The 24,323-nt window shown below is 48.7% G+C and overlaps 1 protein-coding gene and 2 pseudogenes across 1 annotated transcript; 2 read left to right on the forward strand and 1 right to left on the reverse strand.

Moving 5' to 3' along the window:
- Positions 1-2,722: 2,722 nt before the first annotated feature.
- Positions 2,723-6,402, forward strand: LOC145510865 (tumor necrosis factor ligand superfamily member 14-like; annotated as a pseudogene).
- A 4,788-nt stretch (positions 6,403-11,190) lies between these two features.
- On the reverse strand, positions 11,191-13,807 carry LOC145510866 (C-terminal-binding protein 2-like; annotated as a pseudogene).
- Positions 13,534-17,240, forward strand: LOC145509721 (microprocessor complex subunit DGCR8-like). Its single transcript, XM_081499008.1, has 2 exons — positions 13,534-15,441; positions 15,541-17,240. Exons 1-2 carry the CDS (start codon positions 13,878-13,880, stop codon positions 16,158-16,160), a joined length of 2,184 nt encoding a protein of 727 aa, XP_081355134.1. The 5' UTR covers positions 13,534-13,877; the 3' UTR covers positions 16,161-17,240.
- Positions 17,241-24,323: the final 7,083 nt, after the last annotated feature.

A 24,323-nucleotide genomic window follows, 5' to 3' on the forward strand; every position in this document is an offset into this window, starting at 1 on the left:
GAGAAGCCTGGCGTGCTGCAGTCCATGGGGTCACAAAGAGTCAGGCACAACTTAGTCAATGAACGACCACACAAACATGGAAGTTATGAGAGCTGACTTACGTGTTTAAAAGCTGATGCCAGGGGATTTCCTTGGAGGTCCAGTGGTTCAGACTTCACGTTTGCACTGCAAGGGGCATGGGTTCAGTCCCTGGTTGGGGAGCTAGGATCCCACATGCCCCATAGTGTGACCAAAAAATTAAACTATAATTTTTTTTAAGGCTGATGCCAGCAGTTCCTGTCCTAGGTATATACCCCAAAGAATTGTGACCTGGAACCCAAACACATGCACACACATGCTCGTAGCAGCTTTTTTTCAAAATAACAAAAAGGTGGAAATAATGTAGTAATGGAAATATCCATTAATGGGTGAATGAATAAGCAAAATGTGGTTCATCTACACACTGGAATATTACTGAACCTTAACAAGGAGTGAAGCACTGAACGCATGCTACAGTGTGAATGAATCTTGGAAACATTATCTTCAGTGAAAGAAGCCAGAAACAAAAGACCACATAGTGTGTGTTTCCTTTTTTTTTTTCTTAAATGTCCAACACAGGTCAATCCATAGAGCAGGAAAGCGGACTCGTAGTTGCCAGAGTCTGGGGGTGGGGGAGTTGGGGAATGACTTCTTGATGGTTATAAGGTTTACCTTTGAGACACTGAAATGCTTTTAACTAGGTAGTGTTGTATAACACAGTAAATGTACTAAATAGCACTAAGTTGCTTGCTTAAAATGATCCATTTTGGGACTTCCCTGGTGGTCCAGTGGTTGAGAATCTGCCTTCCATTGCAGGAGACACAGGTTCAATCTCTGGTCAGGGAACTAAGGCCTCAGGGCAACTAAGCCCTCAGGCAGCAACTAGAGAGGCCTGTGCACCACAATTACTGAGCCCAAGAGCCACACCTAGAGAAGCCATAGTACCACAGTGAAGACCCAGCACAGTCAAAAAAAATTTTTAATATAAATAAATAAACAGTTTATTTTATGTTGTGTGAATTTACAACAATAAAATAAAACAGAAATAAATAAGCAAGGCCATACTAGCTTGAGGGTGGAGAATGAATCATAAGATGGCATGAGGCAACGCAGTGTATCCAGCTGGGAAGCTACTGTCCCAGTGCAAGCAACAACTGATGGGTTCCTTAGTGTTTTAGTCTGTTGGGGCTGCTATAAGAAACTACCCTAGACTCAGTGGCTTAAACAACAGACATCTATTTCTCACAGTTCTGGAGGCTGGAAGTCTGAGACCAGGGTGTCTGCATGGCTGAGTTCAAAGCAAGCCCTCTTCCTGGCCTGGCCCCCATCCCTCTGTGTCCCCACACAGCAGAGAGGGAGACAGAGCATATCTCTCACAACTCCCCTTATAAAGGCACTAATCCCATTCAGGAGGGCTCCAACGTTGTGCCCTTGTCTTTCCCCACCTCTAAGGGGCTCCATCTCTAAGTACCATCACTTTGGAGATATTCACATATCAATGTAGGAGCTGGGGAACAAACATAATCTATAGCACCTAGGGTGGTAGCGGTGAGGATGGAAATGGGTGGCTGGATTTGGAATCTGGTTTGGAGGTTGAATCCATAGGGCTTGCTGAGGGTGGAACGTCATGACAGGATGGAGGAGAGGTCCAGGAGGGCTCCCAGGACTTAGCTTTAGTTAACTGAGTGGACAGTGATTCCACCTTCTGACTGTGAGTTTCAGTGGGACTTCACTGGTAGTCCACTGGCTAAGACTCCACACTCTGAATGCAGGGGACCTGGGTTTGATCCCTGGACAGGGAACTAGATCCCACATTCTGCAATTAAGATTTTGCATGCCACAACTAAAGATCCTGAATGATGCAAAGATGATAAAAGATCCCACATGCTTCAACTAAGAGCCAGCACAACCAAATAAATAAATAAACACTTAAAAACAAACCACACGCAAAAAACTTGCATTCATGCACACAGGAGTGTGTACAGGCACACAAGCACACTCAAGCATGGGCATGCACATGCACCTGCACACATCTGCATGCATACACTACACACATAGGTGCACACTTGCAACTACACACACATGCATCCACACACTCGTGCACACACATTATCACACCCACACACATGTACACACACAAACCACTCTTTGTGGGCATTTGCTATTGCTCGAATCACCATTTCAAGCACTCTATAGTATTTTCTTACTTACTACGCTGGTCTTTCTCACTCTGCTAGAATAAGAGTGTTTTAAGACCACGGACATCTGTCTCTCTTGCTCACAGCTGTGCCCCCAAACCTAGAACAGTACCTGGGACACAGGAGGTGCTTAGCAAACCTTTGGTGACCAAGGGAATGATGCCGAGGTGCTCAGCAAACACTTGGCAACCACGTGGTTGATGCCATCAGAAGGGAAAGCTGGGGCTTTTCGTCGCCTGTCCTCACCTGAGTCACGTCTCCAGATGCCTCTGGAAAGTGTGAGAGGCTCTGAGTGAGAGTGAGGTGGGGCCAGCCTGGGGGTGTAGGGATGACAAGAAGGAGAGGAGGGTGTATGGGGGAAGGAGAGGGGCCGAGCCCCAGCTCTACAGGCAGCCCCGGGACCCACGAGTGCCTGTCGGCATTGTGAGAAGCCCAGGCTTGCTGGGCAATCGTGGTTTCCTCCCTCCTGCCTGCAGGATTCATCTTGGGGCCTCATCCACTCAGGCATGGAAGAGACAGTTGTGAGGCCCTCAATATTCATGGTGGATGGACAGATAGACATCCCATTCAGGAGGCTGGGGTGCAGCCGCAGGAGACAGCCCTGCAGTGCTGCCCAGCTGGGACTGGGCCTCATGCTGCTGTTGGTGGTGGCTGGACTGGCTGTCCAGGGCTGGTTCCTGCTGCAGCTGCACTGGCACCTAGAGGCGGTTGGCACCCCTCTGCAGGTAAGCACCACTGAAGTTGGGGTGGGGATCTCCAAGCCAATGTCACTCAGCATCTGTACGTGTGTGTGTGCAAGGATGGAGGACAGACTAAGAGCAGTCCCAGGCAAGCTAATTCACCTCCGGAACCTCAGTTTCCCCATCCATGAAATGAGCATGATCATGAGTCTCCATAGGGAATAAAACAGAATATTGTGTGTGTGGCACAGGCAAGCATTCAATAAATGGGAACTGACTTTTTTTTTAAATTGAGATATAATTGACACAGAACATTTAAGGTGTACAACATATTGATTTGTATATAAATACTGCAATGGTATCACATAATTATAATCTCTTTTAGTGATGGGAACTAACAAAACCTAGGTGTTTAGGATCGGGCTTCTCAGGTGGCTCAGTGGTAAAGAATCCACCTGCCAGTGCAAGAGACACAGGACATTCGATTTCGATCCCTGGGTCAGGAGGATCCCTTGGAGGAGACAATGGCAACCCACTCCAGTATTCTCGCCTGGAGAATTTCATGGACAGAGGAGCCTGGTGGGCTGCAGTCCATGGGGTTTCCAAGTGTCAGACATAACTGAAGCGACTGAACATGCATACCTCTAGGATGCTTAATGTTTTATGAAACAGTTGTGTTTTCTGTATCCCCCAGAACCACCATCCTGACATGGCTAGCTGTTTGTTTGTTTTTAAAAGATTTACCTGACTCCTCAGTTTGACCACTTTTTAAAATACTTTATTTAAAAAAATTTGGGGGGGGCATGTCGCACAGCAGTGGGGTCAGACCTTCGCCCTTAATTGGAAATTCAGTCTTAACCGCTGGACCACCATGGAAGTCCCTGACCTAGCTAGTCATTATCAGCAGTACCCTGATCACCACAACTGGGGCTGTCAGTAAGCCACTTTTCTCAGGCTGTGAGCATGTCTCTCTGCATCAGTTTCCTATGACCGTGGATGTCTCTGCCACACCTGTAGGTCTGTGTGTCCCATGCCATGCCCACACAGTCTCGGCCTTTTGTTTCTAGGTCATTTTTCTCCTCATGGCTGGACCTGATGGCCACAGGCCCACTTGGACCTGTGCTGCTATCCCACACACATGTACCACAAAGCTACTTCCTCACTCATCTACAACCTGTGTATTGACATTGTGTGTCTTTTTTACTGGGTCTCTGTATGCGCAGACCCAAGTGAATCTGTAAACTCTGCACCTATGTATCTGCCTCCATGTGTGTTTTGTCAGTGTGTCCATGTCTGTGTCCATGTGTCTGTATTCACATGTTTGCATTTATTTACAAGTGTCCACCATTCAGGTGACTGTGTGTCTTCTGTGTTTGTGTGCGTTAACTCACTTCAGTCCCGTCCGACTCTGCGACCCCATAGTCCGTAGCCTGCCAGGCTCTTCTGGCGCTGGGATTCTCCAGGCAAGAATACTGGAGTGAGTTGCCATTTACTTCTCCAGGGATCGCCATTGCCTTCTCCAGTGGGTTGCCATTTCCTGATCCAGGGATTGAGTTCCCTAGCACTTATGTAACAAACACTTCTATAACGCTTGTTCTGTGCCAGGTATTTTAATACACTTTTCACATGGGAATTGAAACCAGGCATTTTCCATGTGTCCATTTACAAGAGGGGAAAACTGAGGTCCTGGCTGGTTAGGAGCCTGCTGGGTGGCAGGGAGTAGGGGTGGGGCATTCACGTGGCCTTGGAGTTGACGGAGGGTGATGTCTGTGCCCATGGTCTGCGTGTGCCTCTCGGCCACGAGTCTGAGTGATGCCAGGGCGTGGGCCCCACAGATCCTCACCATGGGGCTGCTCTGTACTTTCAGGACAAAGGTGCGGAACCCTGGGAGCTGCTGTTGTGAGGTGAGTCAGGGTCCTGGTCCCCCCCCTCCAAGAGGTGACGGTATGGTTCCCAGGTTGCCCCCACCCCGTCAATCCGTTGCCCAGTGCAATTTGCACAACTGGCCCAAGCCCCATGGAGCCCCTCCCCAGGCCGGAGAAGCAGAAGCTTGGGTCATTCTGGAAAGAGTGAGGTTGACACCAGGAGGTGGACTAGATGACCCCTCTGAAGGCTGGCCCTTTACCCCCCAACGCACCCCTTCGCCTCTGACCTCTGATTCGCTCTCTCCAGAGCGGAAGTCCCAGCAAGCCAAGCCAGTAGCACACCTCACAGGTGAGGGGGCCCTCAAGTCCCGGCAGAGGGTAAGAGGGTTCAGTGGGTCCTGGGGAGATCAGACAGGCATCCCAGCGGTAGCTGAGTACTCCTTTATTCATTAGTTCTTCAAAGCTGCCCAGAGCACAGACACTGCCTGAGTCCACGAACTTCTAATTTCATTTATTGAATAAACCCTTGTAGGGTGCTTACTCTCTGGCTCACACTGTGATGGGCTTTCCACCTCTTCATTCATTTGATCCTTAGCCAGGACTATTCATAGCTCCATTTTCCAGAGAGGGAGACTGAGGCATACAGAGGTTATAAGGCTGCTAGGCCATGATGTGTTTTGCTTAAATCCTTAGTTCTGCCACTTAACGATTTCTGACGATTTGGGTGAATCGATTGCTCTGTGCTTCGGTTTTCCCGCCTGCAAGAAGGGGGTGAAAGCGTTAAGATGGAGGATAAGCAAGTTATTTTGCCGCTTACTGTGCTTGAGTTCCCCTACGTGTAAAGTCAGGATAAAGTGAGTGCATACATTTAAAGCCTAGCCCAGAGCAAGGTGGCTCTCAGAGAGAGCTGGCGACTGGCCCGGGGTCCCGCTGTGAGCCGGGGACGTGCGCTCACCAGCCCTGCTCTGTCTCCCTCCACAGGGGCCCACTTCAACCTGACTCGAAGCAGAGGCCCGCTGCTGTGGGAGACGAAACTGGGCCTGGCCTTCTTGAGGGGCCTCAGCTATCAGGATGGGGCCCTGGTGGTTGCCCAGGCTGGCTACCACTACATCTACACCAAGGTGCAGCTTGGTGTTAAGGGCTCATCCCAGGAATTGACCAGCGGTTGCCTGCCCATCACCCACACACTCTACAAGCGCACAGCCCGCTACCCCAAGGAGGTGGAACTGCTGGTCAGGCAGCAGTCACCATGCCGGGAAGCAGGCAACTCCCAGGTGTGGTGGGACAGCAGCTTCCTGGGCGGAGTGGTCCACCTGGACAAGGGGGATGAGGTGGTGGTACGCATGCCGGGAGAGTGCGTGGCTGAACTCCGCGACGGCACACGTTCCTACTTTGGGGCCTTGATGGTGTCAAGTACGAGGTCGCGGCTGATCTAACGTGCATCTCCGACAAGTAAGAGACCTCAGAGGAAGCCTCAGGATACAGAAAAACACGAGCGGAGGTTTTTAGAGCGGGCCTGGGTGACACCCAAGCTTGACAGGTGGAGAGCTCAGTGGAGACCTGCCAGGAGGAGAACCCAGCTGCCTCAAGAACCAGCAGGCACCTCCGAAGGACCAACGGAGACTGCAGGCCCTGCCGTAGACAATACTGAGGACACAGACCCAGAGACTGGGGGTCTGTTAGTACTCAGGCAGGGGGTAAAGCTGATCTTGATGTTCAGGAAGGGGTGAGGGGTGGGTATTTATACTTCTGATTCAGATCAAAGGGACATGATGATGGTGGTGGTGGTTGGCTAAGACAGGAAATTGTATGTATACTTTTGATTCAGATTAAAGTAGGACATTGCTATCTGGGGAGTTGACTGAGAAGAGAAAATTTCTTAACACCCTCTACCCTCTCACTAGTGTGGGCAGAATCTGGGGGGTGGCAAGGATTTATCATCAAGACTCACCCATCCTGGAGAGCCCAGCCCAGCCCAGCCCTACCCATTGTCATAGTCATGACCCAAGTTCCACCCATGGGGCTTGTGGCCACACCACAGCCTGCCACACCACACGAAGCTACACTCAGAGAAACAGGCATAGGAACATGCTGGGAGGTGTTCAACAACCAGCTGTCCCAGGAGGGGACACCCATTTCCATGGTGTAAATATTCCCTCTGTAGTTGGTTTCTGGCTCCCAGTGTATATCACCCACAGGTTGGCTGACCCCTAGCACTGCTGTTTCAGCACCCAAGCGAGAGCCTGGTTCACGGGCACTTAGAAAATGTTTCTAGAGAGAAAGAGAAAGAGAGAGTGAAAGAAGGAAGGGAGAAAGGGGAGGGAAAATGAAAGAAAGGTGGAAAGAAAGAAAAGGTGAGAGAAGAGAAAAATGGATAGATAAAGACAGAAAAGAAATAAAGGTGGAAAGAAAGGATGGAAGGAAGAAAAGGTGAGAGAAAGGTAGAAAGAAAGGAAGGGTGAAAGAAAAGAAAGATGGATTGATAGAGAAAGAAAGAAAAGGTGGAAATAAAGAATGGAAGAGTGAAAGGAAAGAAAAAGAAAGAAAAGGTAGAAAAAGTGAAAGAAATAAACTGTCATCGCAGCTACAGCATCCCAGAGAATCACAGTGAGGGACACCCAGAGAGGTACACAGAGTTACATGGAAAAGAGAAGAGGAAGGAGGGAGATATAGGTGACCAGGAATAGAAGAGGGGGAGTCCAAAGGGGAGAGAGCAAGCTAGCCAGAAATCACTTCCCTATGTGCTCTCCACAATCTAGATCCCTCTGAGATGTTCACGGTGTTACATACAGAAGAGAAGAGGGAGGAAGGAGACAGAGTTGGCCAGGAGGATAAAAGGGGGAATCAAAAGGAGAGAGACATATCCAGCCAGCAATCAGTTCCCTAAGTGTTCTCCACAGTCCGGAACACACAAAGAGATTCACAGAGTTGGGTAGAGAAGAAAAAGGTGAGGGAGGAGATAGAAGCGACCTGGTAGAGAAAAAGAAGAGTCAAAAGGGGGAGAGAGCAATCAGGTCAGTGATCTCACTCCCAAGTAAAAATGGGTACTGAAGTTTGGGTTCTTAAACGTACCAGGTTGATAACAAATGCCAAAAAGCAAAGATTAAAAATCTAGAGTGGAGTTAAGATTCTCAAAAATACAATATTAAAAAAACAAAGTCACAAAAATTATAAAATATATATACATGAAATTTGTTTCAAAAATAGGGTCTTTTTTTGGCAAGGTAATAGTAGGTTATAAAAATGAAAATTAAAGGAGTAATAGGGGACTTAATATTTAAAAAAAATAAAAAATAAAAAATTTTTTAAAAATTAAAAATATGATAATAGTAAAAATATTTCTAGGACTTTCTCTGGAGCTGTTGCAGACAGTGTGGGGTCAGTTCATTTTCAGATAGTTCCTTGATCGGGCATGTACTTCTCAAGGTCTATAGGCCCCTTCCGATGTATTTGGTGCTTACTACAGGGTTTTAATCTATTGCACCTGTCGCTTCCAAAGCAGTTCCCTCTGTTTATTTTAGCTTCTTCTGTTTTCTGGTCTTTTCAGTGTTTAATTTCTGCCCTGACACAAGGGGGGTGGTGGTGGCCACTTTTTTAAGGCTCACTTGTTCAGTCGTGCTGTGGGGAGGGAAGAATACTGCAAACAAATATCACTGGTGTCTGTGGGGAGTGCTTGCAGTGTTTCAGCCGCACTGGGTTTGCCCCTGTTCACGGCATGTGTGCTTTCCCAGTCTACATTGCTCAGGCTCTAGGTTGCTCTGCCGGGAAATGTCTGATGCGGGCCCAGGGTTGCATGCACTTCCCAGGTCTAAGCCGCTCAGGTTCAGGTTCTCAGGTACTCCACAAAGGCGCAGAGTTGTTTGGGCCTGAGTTTTGTGCCCGTCCCAGGCCCGAGCAGCTCAGGTGACCAGGTGCTTGGCGAGCACAGTCGCCCTCATTTAAAGGCTTCACCTTATCACCTCCCCCATCACAGCCGCTCGGTTTTCTGGATGTACAACGGGTGCGCCTTCTCAGGTGTGCCGTGTGTCTTTTCTGGGGAGCTGATCTCTTGCTGCGACCTTCCCGGCAGATGTCCACCATCCAGAATCCCAAGAAGTCTTGGTTAGCAACGAAGACCTCTTGCAGTTTGGTATAGAATGCCTCTCTGGGGCTGCGATTGCCCTATTCTGGCTCTTGCTGCCCTCGCCTGACTGCCTCCGGCGGGGGATGGTCCTGCCCGCAGCCAGCTAGCTCTGCTCAGTCCTTTGTTCTGTGAGCAGGCCTGGCTGTGTCTTCGGTTAGGGCTTTTCGCGGGATAGCTATCCCACAGTCTGGGTTGCTATCTCAAGCTAGTTCCCTCAGATTGCCCTCGGGGCATTCAGACCCGGTCCTTACCCAAAGCAACGCAGCCCGTGCTTCCCTGTCCAGCCCCCGCTTGCTAGTGGGGAATGCGGGCATCTGGGCTGCTACTCCGCTGGGAGTAGCTGTTACACAGGTAATCTGTGGGTTTTAATCATTTATTTAATTTTCCTCCCAGTTATTTTGCCCTCTGAGAGTCCAAGGCTCGCCACAGACCCGCTAGAGAGAGTGTTTCCTGGTGTTTGGAAACTTCCCTTCCCAGGACGGATCTTCGTCCCCACCTCTTATGTCTTTGTTTTTATCTTTTATCTTTTATATTTTGTCCTTCCTCCTTTCGAAGACAATGAGCAGCCTTTCAGGGTGCCTATGTCCTCTGCCAGCATTCAGAAGTTGTTTTGTGGAATTTGCTTGGCGTTCAAATGTTCTTTCGGTGAATTTGTGGGGGAGAAAGAGGTCTCCCCGTCCTATTCCTCCACCGTCTTATGTGTCTCCCCTGATGTCAAGTCTAGTGCAAGGTGTTCATGACCTGCTGTGCCCAAGGAACAGATAAAGGACTTCTTGGTGACTGATGCACAGATGAAAAACTTAACACACAGTTACAGAGGTTGGTTGTTACTAAATCACGTCCTAGTCTTTTTCTGTGCTTCCACAAGCAGATCACATCTTCTTCAGTTTGCCCATGCCTCCAGCTCTTTTGTAGTTTTAACTCTGCAACGTCCATGGTGCCTATGTACAGAATCAGTTAAAAAGACTGTCAAATTCCTTTTCTCTTGAAAGCAAATGTCACTCAGCTGCGTCCGACTCTTTGCTACCCGATGGACTGTACAGCCCATGGAATTCTCCAGACCAGAATATTGGAGGGCGTAGCTGTTCCCTTCTCCAAGGGTCTTCCCAACCCAGAAATCAAACCCAAGTCTTCCACATTGCAGGAGGATTCTTTACCACCTGAGCCACCAGGGAAGCCCAAGAATACTGGAGTGGGTAGCCTATCCCTTCTCCATTGGATCTTCCTGACCCAGGAATTGAACCAGGATCTCTTGCATGCAGGTGGATTTGTTACCAGCTGAGCTACAGGGAAGCCCCAGAGCAAACAGTTGACCCTGACATGATCAATTTTTTAAAAAAATTTTATTGCAGTAGAGTTGATCTACAATGTAATGTTCGTTTCAGGTATACAGCAAAGTGAATCAGTTATATATATACATATATCCACTTTTTTTTAGATTCTATTCCCGTATAGGTCATTCATTACAGAGTATTGAGAAGAGTTCCCTGTGCTCTACAGTAGGTCCTTACTAGTTATCTGTTTTACATACTAATGTGTATGTTGATCCCAAACTCCCAATTTATCCCTCCTTTCTATTTCCTCCCTGGTAACTATATGTTTGTTTTCTACATCTGGGACTCTATTTTTGCTTTGTAAATGAGTTCATTTGTACCATTTTTTTTTATTCCACATATAAGTGATATCATATGATATTTGTCTTTGTCTGACTTACATCATTCAGGCTGACTATCTCTAGGTCGATCCATGTTGCTGCAAATGGCATTATTTTATTCTTTTTATGGCTGAGTAATATTCCATTGTACATATGTCCCACATCTTTTTTATCCATTCATCTGTCAGTGGACACTTAGGTTCCTTCTACATCCTGACTGTGGTAAATAGCGTTGCAATGAACATTGGGTGCATGTGTCTTTTCAAATTATAGCTTGCGCCAGATATATGCCCAGGAGTGAAATTGCAGGACTGTATGGTAGGTATATTGTTAGTTTTTTAAAGAACATCCATACTGTTCTTTACAGTGGATGTACCAATTTACATTCCCACCAAACAGTGTAGGAGGGTTTCCTTTTCTCCATAGCTTCTCCAGCATTTATTCTTCATGAATTTTTTGATGATGGACATTCTAACCCATGGGAAGTGATACCTCAAGGTAGTTTTCACTTGCATTCCTCTAATAATTAGTGGTGCTGAGCATCTTTTCATGTGCCCTTTGGGCTATCTGTGTGTCTTCTTTGGAAAAGTTCATCTATTTTTCACCTGGTCCCAGGTGTATCTGAAGGATTACCTTTTGTCACTCTCTGCTATCACTTGTAGGGGGTGTCCTGAACAATTCCTCTGTTTGCGGGTTTGTTGAGAGAGGGAGCCTGGGAAACCGGTGCCACTGTGGAGAGGTTGTGGGTTACCAGGATGCCTCCAAGAGCTGGTCCCTCCCTTGACTGCAGGAAATCATCCTGGAGCCCTGCCCATGATGCCTGGCGGGCATCTGCAGTGGCAGCACCGCACTCTGGATCAATTTCTTGCTGCTCTGTATGGACCAGGGTGCTGTTGTGACCAAGAACTCCTTATTCACACAGTTTCTTAATCCTTCTGGGATGCAACTTGTGATTGCCAGGTAGGTCTCTGCTCACTCTACCATGCCGTGGGAGGTGTACAAATGAGAGATCTTTCAAGGACCCTGAGCAAAGCTGTAAGGCTCCGATCAGTGCACTTCCAAGGGCCACCCCTCTATCCTGCCTTCCTTGAGTTTTGGAGCTAAGGATTTCTCATCCACCAGTCCCTCAAGTGTCTCATTCAATGGGATGCTCCATACCTCATCTGCTTTTTTTTTTTTTTCCAAAACCTCAAATTTTACTCATGGTACAAAAGCATTTCAAAAGCGCCATGTTGTTAGAGAAAAACACACAGCCTATAGCTCAACCTTTAACACAGCCTACAGCTCATCCTTTAAAACCAGAACAGCCAACTGAAAAGTCAGTATTTTTTTTTTTTTAACTGAAAGTCAGTATTATTTTTACTTGAAAAATTAAAACACAAACAGAAAAAAAAAATGAAGGTACACATTGGGAACTGAAGCACTATGGTGTTTGTTTCTAGGGATGTGACATCCATGTTTTCTTGTCAGTGATGTTCTACCAAACATTGTGCTAAAGCAGTGTACGAAACCCAAGCAGACAGATGACCAGCAAGTAGGTTTGCTACCTCATACTGCTGCTGAGGTCGACCAGTGGAACACTATCATGATAAATTTATTTTGACAGCAAGAAGGGAGAGCAGAGGGCTTCCCTGGTGGTCCAGTGGTTAAGTATCCTCCTTGCAATGCAAGGGACACTGGTTCAATCCATGGCCAAGGAAGATTCCACATGCCATGGAACAACTGAATCTGTGCACTACTAGTACACAGCCTACACTCTGGGGCCCACGAGCTGCAACCACTGAAGCCCATGTGCATAGGGTCTGTGCTCTGCAACAAGAGAAGCCCCCACAATGAAAAGCCCTCATCATTCAATGAAGAGTAGCCCCCACTCGTTGCAACAAGAGGAAGCCCGAGTGCACCAACAAAGACCTAGTGCAGACAAAAAATTATTTAAATAAGTACATACAACCTTTTTTTTATTTTAAAGAGAAGGAAGTGCAGAGCCCTTACCGCAACAGAAAACCTAAACAGCTGATTTACGTAAAAAGCGTTTTAAGCAAACTTGTGCAAACACCAACTTGCTTGAAGAAAAGGATGCCTTTTAGTCTACTTGCACCACGCATTCATTGGTGTCAGTAAAATAGGACCACCTGCTTTAGAGTAAAGTCATTGTTGAGGGAGTGATTATGTCCACTGAGATTATAGTGCAAGGAGACCATAGGGAGACTGCTCTGATAACAGTAAATCCTGAGGGGCATAGACCATTTGCAGGCCCAGTGACTGCTCAATCCTGTCCTGCAAGTAAGCATCATAAAATATGGTACTGAGGGACTTCCCTGCTGGTCCAGTGGTTAAGGCTCCGAGCTCCCAATGCAGATGGCCTGGGGCTGATCCCTGGTCAGGGAGTTAGATCCCACATGCGGCAACTAAGAACAAAGAAGTATATAATTTCTTTTCTTTTTTTTTTTTTAATATGAGCCCGAACCCAAACTGCCTGCCCCCTGCAACGGAAGTCCATGAGGTCCGACATCTCTCCATGGATGAAGGCTGCTCCCCCGGATCAGCTTGATGTTCTGTAATGGTGTGCCTTCAGCATAGCCTGGTACATCCGCGAGTTCTGTCAGGATAGCCTGAGAATGCGGCAGATGGTGGAGCCTCTTCCACAGATGTTGATGGGATGTTTACACATGGAAGATTTCAAGCTCGCCCTGCAGCCTTGATGCCTATCTGCAGGGTCACTTCAAGGGCCTTGAACTTCTCGAGGTCCTCCCTGATGAGGGTGATTATGTGATACATCATGGCACCATGGGGGATCTTTGTTCTCTGACCAGGGATTGAACCCATGCCCTCAGCAGTGAACGTGTGGAGTCTTAACCACTGCACCACCAGAAGTTCCCTTAATGTCTTTTCTTACTTCAAGGGACAGCCCTTCTGTAAAGGGCTATACAGTAAATATTTTAGTCTTTGAGGACCAAGAGATAAAATTAAGGCTATTAAGAAGGTATTCAGGGCGGCGGCGGCGGCGGCGGTGGCCGGGTCGCGAGGCTCTGCGCTGCAGGAGGGCCGCGGGCGCCGGAGGTGGAGGAAGACGGGTGCCCCTTCGGCTCGAGGACAGACTCGCGTAGTCGTCAGTCATTTAAGCTGAGTGCATTGTGATTTCCAATAATTGAGGCAGTGGTTCTAAAAGCTGTCTACATTAATGAAAAGAGCAATGTGGCCAGCTTGACTAAGCCGCCAGCGTGCGCAGCACGGGCAGGACGCACCCGGGTCTCGACGGACTTGTGCATGTTAGCTGTCTAGATTTATGTCAGGTTTTTAAAAACTCTGGTCTTTTAAAGTAGTCCTAACCACTTTACTATGGAGACGTGTGAGAGCCCCTCTCCTCTCCCGCGCGAGCCCGCAGGAGGAGTGGCGATGGAGGACCGTGCTTGCCCCCTCCGCGCGCTGCCCCGTGGACAGTCTCCACCACCTCCCCTGCAAACGTCCAGTGATGCAGAGGTAATGGACGTTGGCTCTGGTGGTGATGGACAGGCCGAACCCCCTGCCGAGGACCCGCTCAACTTCTACGGAGCTTCTCTTCTCTCCAAAGGATCCTCCTCTAAGGCCCGCCTCCTCGTAGACCCGAACTGTAGTGGCCACAGCCCGCGCACCGCGCGGCACGCACCTGCGGTCCGGAAGTTCTCCCCTGACCTTAAGTTGCTTAAGGATGTAAAGATTAGCGTGAGCTTTACGGAGAGCTGCAGGAGTGAGGACAGGAAGGTGCTGTACACAGGAGTGGAGCGCGACGTGCGGGCAGAGTGTGGCCTGGCCCTCAGCCCTGTCAGTGGGGACGTGCATGCTGGTCCCTTTGGCGGGAGCGTGGGGAACGGGGTAGGCACAGGGGGTGAGAGTGCGGGTAAGAGAGATGAGGAACATGAGCTGGATCAGGAAAAGAGAGTGGAGTATGCAGTGCTCGATGAGTTAGAAGATTTTACTGACAATTTGGAGCTAGATGAAGAAGGCGCAGGCGGGTTCACGGCTAAAGCGATCGTGCAGAGAGACAGAGTGGACGAAGAGGCCTTGAATTTCTCCTATGAGGATGATTTCGACAACGATGTTGATGCTCTTCTGGAAGAGGGCCTCTGTGCTCCCAAAAAGAGGCGGATGGAGGAGAAATACGGAGGAGACAGCGACCACCCATCGGACGGGGAGACAAGCGTGCAGCCAATGATGACCAAGATTAAAACCGTGCTCAAAAGCCGTGGCCGCCCGCCGACGGAGCCGCTGCCCGACGGCTGGATCATGACGTTCCACAACTCGGGAGTGCCCGTGTACCTGCACCGGGAGTCGCGGGTGGTCACCTGGTCCAGGCCCTACTTCCTGGGGACGGGGAGCATACGGAAACACGGCCCTCCCCTGACCAGCATCCCCTGCCTGCACTATCGGAAGATGAAGGACAGCGAGGAGCGGGAGCGGGGCGCAGGGCCCCCCCCCCCAGAGCCGGAGCTGCCCCCGGACGAGCCCGACCCCTTGGGGGCCGACGTGGGGCCCCCGGATGAGAAGGACCCGCTGGGGGCCGAGGCCGCGCCCGGGGCCCTGGGGCAGGTGAAGGCCAAGGTGGAGGTGTGCAAGGACGAGTCGGTCGACCTGGAGGAGTTTCGGAATTACCTGGAGAAGCGCTTCGACTTTGAGCAAGTGACCGTGAAGAAGTTTAGGACGTGGGCTGAGCGTCGGCAGTTCAACCGAGAAATGAAGCGAAAACAGGCTGAGTCGGAGAGGCCCATCCTGCCTGCCAACCAGAAGCTCATCACGCTGTCTGTGCAGGACGCGCCCACAAAGAAAGAGTTCGTCATCAACCCCAACGGGAAGTCCGAGGTGTGCATCCTGCACGAGTACATGCAGCGCGTGCTCAAGGTCCGCCCCGTGTACAGCTTCTTCGAGTGCGAGAACCCAAGCGAGCCATTTGGTGCTTCGGTGACCATTGACGGTGTGACCTATGGATCTGGAACGGCGAGCAGCAAAAAGCTGGCCAAGAACTAAGCTGCTCGCGCCACGCTGGAGATCCTCATCCCGGACTTCGTCAAGCAGACGTCGGAGGAGAAGCCCAGAGACAGCGAGGAGCTGGAGTATTTCAACCACATCAGTATCGAGGACTCGCGGGTCTACGAGCTGACCAGCAAGGCCGGGCTGCTGTCCCCCTACCAGATCCTCCACGAGTGCCTTAAAAGAAACCACGGGATGGGAGACACCTCCATCAAGTTTGAAGTGGTTCCTGGTAAAAACCAGAAGAGAGAATATGTCATGGCGTGTGGCAAGCACACAGTGCGCGGCTGGTGCAAGAACAAGCGTGTTGGGAAGCAGTTAGCGTCTCAGAAGATCCTGCAGCTGCTTCACCCTCATGTCAAGAACTGGGGGTCCTTGCTGCGCATGTATGGCCGCGAGAGCAGCAAGATGGTCAAGCAGGAGACCTCGGACAAGAGCGTGATCGAGCTGCAGCAGTTCGCCCGCAAAAACAAGCCTAATCTGCACATCCTGAGCAAGCTGCAGGAGGAGATGCGGCGGCTGGCAGAGGAGCGGGAGGAGACAGGCAAGAAGCCCAAGATGTCCATCGTGGCGTCTGCGCAGCCTGGTGGTGAGCCCCTGTGCACCGTGGACGTGTGAGGTCGGCAGCCCGGCTTGGGGCCGCCAGCTCACTGGGAGATCTGCCTGTGTGCCCTGCCACCCTGGGCCTCTGGTCCACGGCCCCCGCCGCCGTGCATCTGACAGCAGGCCCACGCAGCTCCTCCCAGGGGCCACCTAAGGTCCAGGTGGCCGTGTTCCGGCCTCCACCCACCTGCCGCACAGGCGGACGCGGACAGCCGGGAGATTGCTGTGGGGCTCCGTTTGTGTGGACAGACCCTGAAGGTTTTCATGAATTTTCTATGTAACGTGCACTGACCAGAAGTGATAGCTGATGACATGAAATGCAAACGCCGCGCACCCCTGGCTCCCACAGGCATGTAGGGACCCAGGGAGAAGGTGCAGGCTGGTACCCCTCCCCTTCTAGCCTCCTGGGTTTTCCTTTTTTTCTGAAAAAGTTAACAGTAGGAAGGAGTATTTAAAAATGAACAGGATTTAGTATCAGAACTATTTTTCAGAGGTTGCAGGCAAACCACCAAGGTGATTTTTCTTCACCTAGAAAGGCACTGTCTGTGGGCGTGGGCACTGCCCTGCCTGCTTGCTGTCCTGGCGTCCGCTTAGTGCCCTGAGCACACCTTGGTAGATACTGAGGCCCCTCACCTTTGCTGGCCTCTGCTAATTTTTTACTAAATTTTTGCAGTCCAGTCTGTCCACCCATCGATTTTTAAAGCTTTTATGATATTTTAGCGTTTGAAAAGAAGCTTTTACAGTGCGGGTAGAAGATAGGTGTGGAATCTTGTAGCATATGTGAACAGTTAATGCATTTTAGCTTGTGGACTTATTTAAAAAGAGGAACTGAAGATGCTCACGCTGGCGCAGGCAGACCTCGACTTTAAGTGTGGCCGTGCGGTGTGACCTGACGGTCCCCATGGACAGGGGGCAGGTCTGTCCCACCCCAGGTCCCGGGGCAGCGCTGCTGTTCTGACCCTCGGCCGTGGAGCCTTCAGAATGTCCCCCCACGTGACTGAGGTCGGCACCTTGTGGACCTTTGTAAAACAATCCATGAATCAAGTCGCTGTAATTATACACTCGCTTCTGTCCTGTCCCGTCAAAAAAAAAAAAAAAAAAGAAGGTATTCATAAAATGAAGGATGCTTCCAGCCTGCCTTATGCCCCATTTGCTTGGGATGGGCCACCCAAGGTTGGAAGACAGCATTCATGTCTAACGGCTGGAGACATTCTCCAGATGAAGAGTGATGGGCCCGAGGCTTGGAGATTGTCAACTACAAATTGTCACTTGCCAAGGGCATTTGCCACCTGCCCCTGTGGAGATGGAGTCCTATGCTGCTGCAGTTGCTGACTCTCAACATGCCCGGAAGGCAGTTTAGGATGGACAGTGAGACATTCTGTGCTCCAGAGAAACCGATGGGACAGGGCTTTAGATAGTTAGATAATTTCAGAAACTGATTTCATGATCCCAATCCTTGTATCTCCTCACATCTAGTGAGTGAGTGTTAGTTGCTCAGTTGTGTCCAACTTTTTGCAACCCCATGAACTGTAGCCCTCCAGGATCCTCTGTCCATGGAATTTCCCAGGCAAGTATACTGAAGTGGGTTGCCATTTCCTCTTCCAGGGGATATTCCCGACACAACGATCGAACATGGGTCTCATTCATTGCAGATGAATTCTTAACTTATATCTAGAAAAGCACTAAATCCCTTCATGGTGACATCAGCTCCTCATGACTAGCAGAAAACCTCATGTAAAACGAGTGCTTGATTGCACTGAACTCCCCCTTCACCAAAATCTTATATATTGACCTTCTTTGACGACTGCTCTTTGAAGCAGTCTCTCAGAGCTATCCAAGGTGCTGTCTCCTACGCTGCAGTCCTCATTTTATCCCAAATAAAACGTAATTTACAACTCTCACGTTGTGCATCTTTTTTAGTAGACAAGATCCAGGTGAGTGGAGAGGGTGTGAGATGACCACCAAGGCCAGTTTCTCTCTGCTCCAGTGATGCCCAGGTTCCAGCCAACCTCTGTTTCCCAAGGCCGGGCGGTCTCATCTGGGTGAGCTGGCCGGAGTTGAAGCAACATGCTGAGTCACCAACCCCCAGAATCAGAGGCACCCAGTCAATGCCTAGTAACTGCCAACAGAAGACACACCAACATGTAGGTGGCAGCCCATGTGATGATTATGCAGCCCAAGCTTGCGCTGCTCACCACACGACAGGCCAACTAACCAAGAGAAGTGTTGAGGCAAAGAAGATGACTTTATTCGGAAAACTGGCTGACCCACAAGATGGCAGACTAATGTCTCAAGGTAACCATCTTGCTGGGGTCTAGATGCCAGGTTATTTTATAGAAACAGAGAGGGAGAGGAGGTGAGGAAGTAAAGTAAAAAGACCATTTATCTTGCAAAGTAGGAGGGGGTGTGTTAATTTCTTCTTTTCTTGCAGCCATTCACAGGAGGGCAGGGTCAGATTATCTCTTGTGAGCCAAACAAAGGCACTTTAGTTCAAGTCAGGCAGAGGGGCAGGGTCCTCTGAGGCAGTCCATAATGTATCATTACAAGAACAAAAGTAAGAAAAGCAAGTCACAGTTCGCGCCAGCTCACCCAGATGAGACATCTGAGGCAGAATCAGTTCTTCCCTGCAAGACAATCAGCTATGAAGCCTGGATAGTGGTGAGTGTTGGCTGCCATTTAGGAAGCCAGTTGGAAGCAAAGTGGGGAACACAGACCAGAGGAAGGTGCCCCATCTGGGACACCAGCACACTAAAGTGTGAGGCCCCTGAGAGCAGCTCCTGTGGCTGTACAGAAATGTAAGCCTGTCCTGACTCTGCCCACGGGCCACAATCTGTGAACCCTCATAAGCTCAATGTGAGGTCATTGGAAGATTTGTACGGATGTGATAATTGGACAGCTGCGGCTGCACAGCTCAGGGGCGGCAGCTGCACAGAGCAGGAGCCGCCACAGCGCGGCGACCGCACAGCGCCGGGGAGGTAGCTGCGCAACGTAGGGCGGTGGTTCCGCTGTGCAGGGGTGGCGGCCACGCAGCATATGGGTGGTGGCTGCGCGGTGCAGCAGCAGCTGAGAGGAGCTACCCCACGTCCAAGGTCAGGAACAGTGGCTGAAAGGAGCTACCCCAAGTCCACGGTCAGGACCGGTGGCTGAGAGGAGCTACCTCAGTTCCAAGGTCAGGAGCGGCAGCTGTGAGGAGATATCCCGTTATCAAGGTAAGGAGCAGCGGCTGCGCTTTGCTGGAAGAGCCCTGAAGGGATACATGTCCAAGGTAAGAGAAACCCAAGTGAGACAGTAGGCCCTGAGAGAGGGCATCAGAGGGCAGACAGAATGAAACCACAATCAGAGAAAAGTAGCCATTCTGATCACAGGACCACAGCCTTGTCTAACTCAATGAAACTAAGCCATGCCGTGTGGGGCCACCCAAGATGGATGGGTCATGGTGGAGAGGTCTGACAGAATGTGGTCCACTGGAGAAGGGAATGGCAAACCACTTCTACAGTCTTCCATTGAGAATCCCATGAACAGTATGATAAGGCAAAAAGATAGGACACTGAAAGATGAACTCCCCAGGTCAGTAGGTGCCCAATATGCTACTGGAGATCAGTGGAGAAATAACTCCAGAAAGAATGAAGGGATGGAGCCAAAGCAAAAAGAACACCCCATTGTGGGTGGGACTGGTGATAGGAGCAAGGTCTGATGCTGTAAAGAACAATATTGCATAGGAATCTGGAATGTTAGGTCCATGTATCAAGGCAAATTGGAAGTGGTCAAACAGCACATGACAAGAATGAACGTTGACATTCTAGGAATCAGCGAACTCAGATGGACTGGAATGGGTGAATTTAACTCAGATGACCGTTATATCTACTACTGTGGGCAGGAATCCCTTAGAAGAAATGGAGTAGCCATCATAGGCAACAAAAGAGTCTGAAATGCAGTACTTGGATGCAATCTCAAAAACGACAGAATGATCTCTGTTCGTTTCCAAGGCAAATGATTCAATATCAGGGTAATCCAAGTCTATGCCCCGACCAGTAACACTGAAGAAGCTGATGTTGAACAGTTCTATGAAGACCTATAAGACCTTTGAGAACCAACACCCAAAAAAGATGTCCTTTTCATTATAGGGGACTGGAATGCAAAAGTAGGAAATCAAGAAACACCTGGAGTAACAGGCACATTTGGCCTTGGAGTACAGAATGAAGCAGGGCAAAAGGTAATAGAGTTTTGCTAAGAGAACACACTGGTGACAGCAAACACTCTTCCAAAAACACAAGAGAAGACTCTACACATGGACATCACCAGATGGTCAACACTGAAATCAGATTGATTATATTCTTTGCAGCCAAAGATGGAGAAGCTCTATACAGTCAGCAAAACCAAGACCGGTAGATGACTGTGCCTCAGATCCTGAACTCCTTATTGCCAAATTCAGACTTCAGTTGAAGAAAGTGGGGAAAACCAACAGACCATTCAGGTACAATCTAAATCATTTCCATTATGATCATACAGTGGAAGTGAGAAATAGATTTAAGGGACTAGATCTGATAGTGTGCCTGATGAATTATGAATGGAGGTCCATGACATTGTAGAGGAGACAGGGATCAAGACCATCCCCAAGAAAAAGAAATGCAAAAAACCAAAATGGCTGTCTGAGGAGGCCTTACAAATAGCTGTGAACAGAAGAGAAGTTAAAAGCAAAGGAGAAAAGTAAAGATACACCCATGTGAATGCAGAGTTCCAAAGAACTTCCAGATGTTCAAGTTGGTATAAGAAATGGCAAAGGAACCAGAGATCAAATTGCCAACATCTGCTGGATCATCAAAAAAGAAAGAGAGTTCCAGAAAAACATCTATTTCTGCTTTATTGACTATGCCAAAGCCTTTGACTGTGTGGATCACAATCAACTGTGGAAATTCTGAAAGAGATAGGAATACCAGACCATCTGACCTGCCTCTTGAGAAACCTGTATACAGGTCAGGAAGCAAGTTAGAACTGGACGTGGAACAACAGACTGGTCCAAAATAGGAAAAGGAGTACGTCAGGGCTGTATATTGTCACCCTTCCTATTTAACTTATATGCAGAGTACAACAGGAGAAACGCTAGGCTCGAAGAAGCACAAGGTGGAATCAAGACTGCCGGGAAAAATATCAATAACCTCAGATATGCAGATGACACCACCCTTATGGCAGAAAGTGAAGAAGAACTAAAGAGCCTCTTGATGAAGGTGAAAGTAGAGAGTGAAAAAGCTGGCTTAAAGCTCAACATTCAGAAAACTAAGATCATGGCATCTGGTGCCATCACTTATGGCAAATAGATGGGGAAACAGTGGAAACAGTGGCTGACTTTATTTTGGGGGTCTCCAAAATCACTGCAGATGGGGATTGCAGCCATGAAATTAAAAGACGCTTACTCCTTGGAAGGAAAGTTATGACCAACCTAGACAGCATATTAAAAAGGAGAGACATTGCTTTGTCAACAAAGGTCCATGTAGTGAAGGCTATGGTTTTTCCAGTAGTCACGCATGGATGTGAGAGTTGGAATATAAAGAAAGCTGAGCGCCGAAGAATTGATGCTTTTGAACTGTGGTGTTGGAGAAGATTCTTGCGAGTCCCTTGAACTGCAAGGAGATCCAACCAGTCCATCCTAAAGGAGATCAGTCCTGGGTGTTCAATGGAAGGACTGATGTTGAAGCTGAAACTTCGATACTTTGGCCATCTGATGCAAAGAGCTGACTCATTGGAAAAGACCTTGATGCTGGGAAAGATTGAGAGCAAGAGGAGAAGGGGAAGACAGAGGATGAGATGGTTGGATGGCATCACTGGCTCTATGGACATGGCTTTGGGTAAACTCCGTGAGTTTGTGATGGACAGGGAGGTCTGGCGTGCTGTGATTCACGGGGTCGCAAAGAGTCGGACACGACTGTGTGACTGAACTTAACTGAGAATTGGACCATAAAGAAGGCTGAGTGCCAAAGAACTGATGGTTTCAAATTGTTGTGCTGGAGAAGACTCTTCAGAGTCCCTTGGACAGCAAGGAGATCAAACCAATCAATCCTAAAGGAAATCAAGCCTGAATATTCATTGGAAGGACTGATGATGAATCGAAACTCCAATACTTTGGCCACCTGATATGAAGGGTTGACTCTTTGGAGAAGGACCTGATGCTGGGAAAGATTGATGGCAAGAGGAGAAGGGGATAACAGAGGATTTAGATGGTTGGATGGCATCACTGGCTCAACAGACATGAGTTTGAGTAAACTCTGGGAGATAGTGAGGGACAGAGAAGTCTGACGTGCTGCAGTCCATGGGGTCACAAAGAGTCAGGCACAACGTAGTGGCTGACGGACAACACAAACATGGAAGAGATGAGAGCTGACTTAAGTGTTTAAAAGCTGATGCCAGGGGATTTCCTTGGAGGTCCAGTGGTTCAGACTTCATGTTTGCACTGCAAGGGGCATGAGTTCAGTCCCTGGTTGGGGAGCTAGGATCCCACATGCCCCATAGTGTGACCAAAAAATTAAAGTATAATTTTTTTTTAAGGCTGATGCCAGCAGTTCCTGTCCTAGGTATATACCCGAAAGAACTGTGATCTGGAACCCAAACACATGCACACACATGCTCATAACAGCATTTTTCAAAATAACAAAAAGGTGGAAATAATGTAGTAATGTAAATATCCATTAATGGATGAATGGATAAGCAAAATGTGGTTCATCTACACACTGGAATATTACTCAGCCTTAACAAGGAGTGAAGCACTGAACACATGCTACAGTGTGAATGAATCTTGGAAACATTATCTTCAGTGAAAGAAGCCAGACACAAAAGACTACATAGTGTGTGTTTCCATTTTTTTTTCTTAAATGTCCAACACAGGTCAATCCATAGAGTAGGAAAGCGGACTCGTAGTTGCCAGAGTCTGGGGGTGGGGGAGTTGGGGAATGACTTCTTGATGGTTATAAGGTTTACCTTTGAGACACTGAAATGCTTTTAACTAGGTAGTGTTGTATAACACAGTAAATGTACTAAATAGCACTAAGTTGCTTGCTTAAAATGATCCATTTTGGGACTTCCCTGGTGGTCCAGTGGTTGAGAATCTGCCTTCCATTGCAGGAGACACAGGTTCAATCTCTGGTCAGGGAACTAAGGCCTCAGGGCAACTAAGCCCTCAGGCAGCAACTAGAGAGGCCTGTGCACCACAATTACTGAGCCCAAGAGTCACACCTAGAGAAGCCATAGTACCACAGTGAAGACCCAGCACAGTCAAAAAAATTTTTTTAATATAAATAAATAAACAGTTCATTTTATGTTGTGTGAATTTACAACAATAAAATAAAACAGAAATAAATAAGCAAGGCCATACTAGCTTGAGGGTAGAGAATGAATCATAAGATGGCATGAGGCAACACAGTGTATCCAGCTGGGAAGCTACTGTCCCAGTGCAAGCAACAACTGATGGGTCCCTTAGTGTTTTATTCTGTTGGGGCTGCTATAAGAAACTACCCTAGACTCAGTGGCTTAAACAACAGACATCTATTTCTCACAGTTCTGGAGGCTGGAAGTCTGAGACCAGGGTGTCTGCATGGCTGAGTTCAAAGCAAGCCCTCTTCCTGGCCTGGCCTCCATCCCTCTGTGTCCCCACACAGCAGAGAGGGAGACAGAGCATATCTCTCACAACTCCCCTTATAAAGGCACTAATCCCGTTCAGGAGGGCTCCAGCTTTGTGCACTAGCCTTTCCCCAAAGCTCCACCTCTAAGTACTATCATGTTGGAGGTATTCAAATATCAATGTAGGAGCTGGGGAACAAACATAATCTATAGCACCTAGGGTGGTAGCGGTGAGGATGGAAATGGGTGGCTGGATTTGGAATCTGGTTTGGAGGTTGAATCCATAGGGCTTGCTGAGGGTAGAACGTCATGACAGGATGGAGGAGAGGTCCAGGAGGACTCCCAAGACTTAGCTTTAGTTAACTGAGTGGACAGTGATTCCACCTTCTGACTGTGAGTTTCAATGGGACTTCACTGGTAGTCCACTGGCTAAGACTCCACACTCTGAATGCAGGGGACCTGGGTTTGATCCCTGGACAGGGAACTAGATCCAACATGCTGCAATTAAGTGTTCAGATGCCACAACTAAAGATCCCAAATGCCGCAAAGATGATCAAAGATCCCGCATGC

Source organism: Giraffa tippelskirchi, chromosome 6 (assembly GCF_054371585.1).
Source record: "Giraffa tippelskirchi isolate mGirTip1 chromosome 6, T2T-mGirTip1v1.2.pri, whole genome shotgun sequence".
NCBI classification, from domain to species: Eukaryota; Metazoa; Chordata; class Mammalia; order Artiodactyla; family Giraffidae; genus Giraffa; species Giraffa tippelskirchi.

Coding starts and splice junctions, on each gene's coding strand:
- LOC145509721 (XM_081499008.1), top strand. CDS start 13,878: ATGGAGACGTGTGAGAGCCCCTCTCCTCTCCCGCGCGAGCCCGCAGGA. Junction 15,442..15,540: donor CGTGTACAGCTTCTTCGAGT/GCGAGAACCCAA, acceptor CCAAGAACTAAG/CTGCTCGCGCCACGCTGGAG.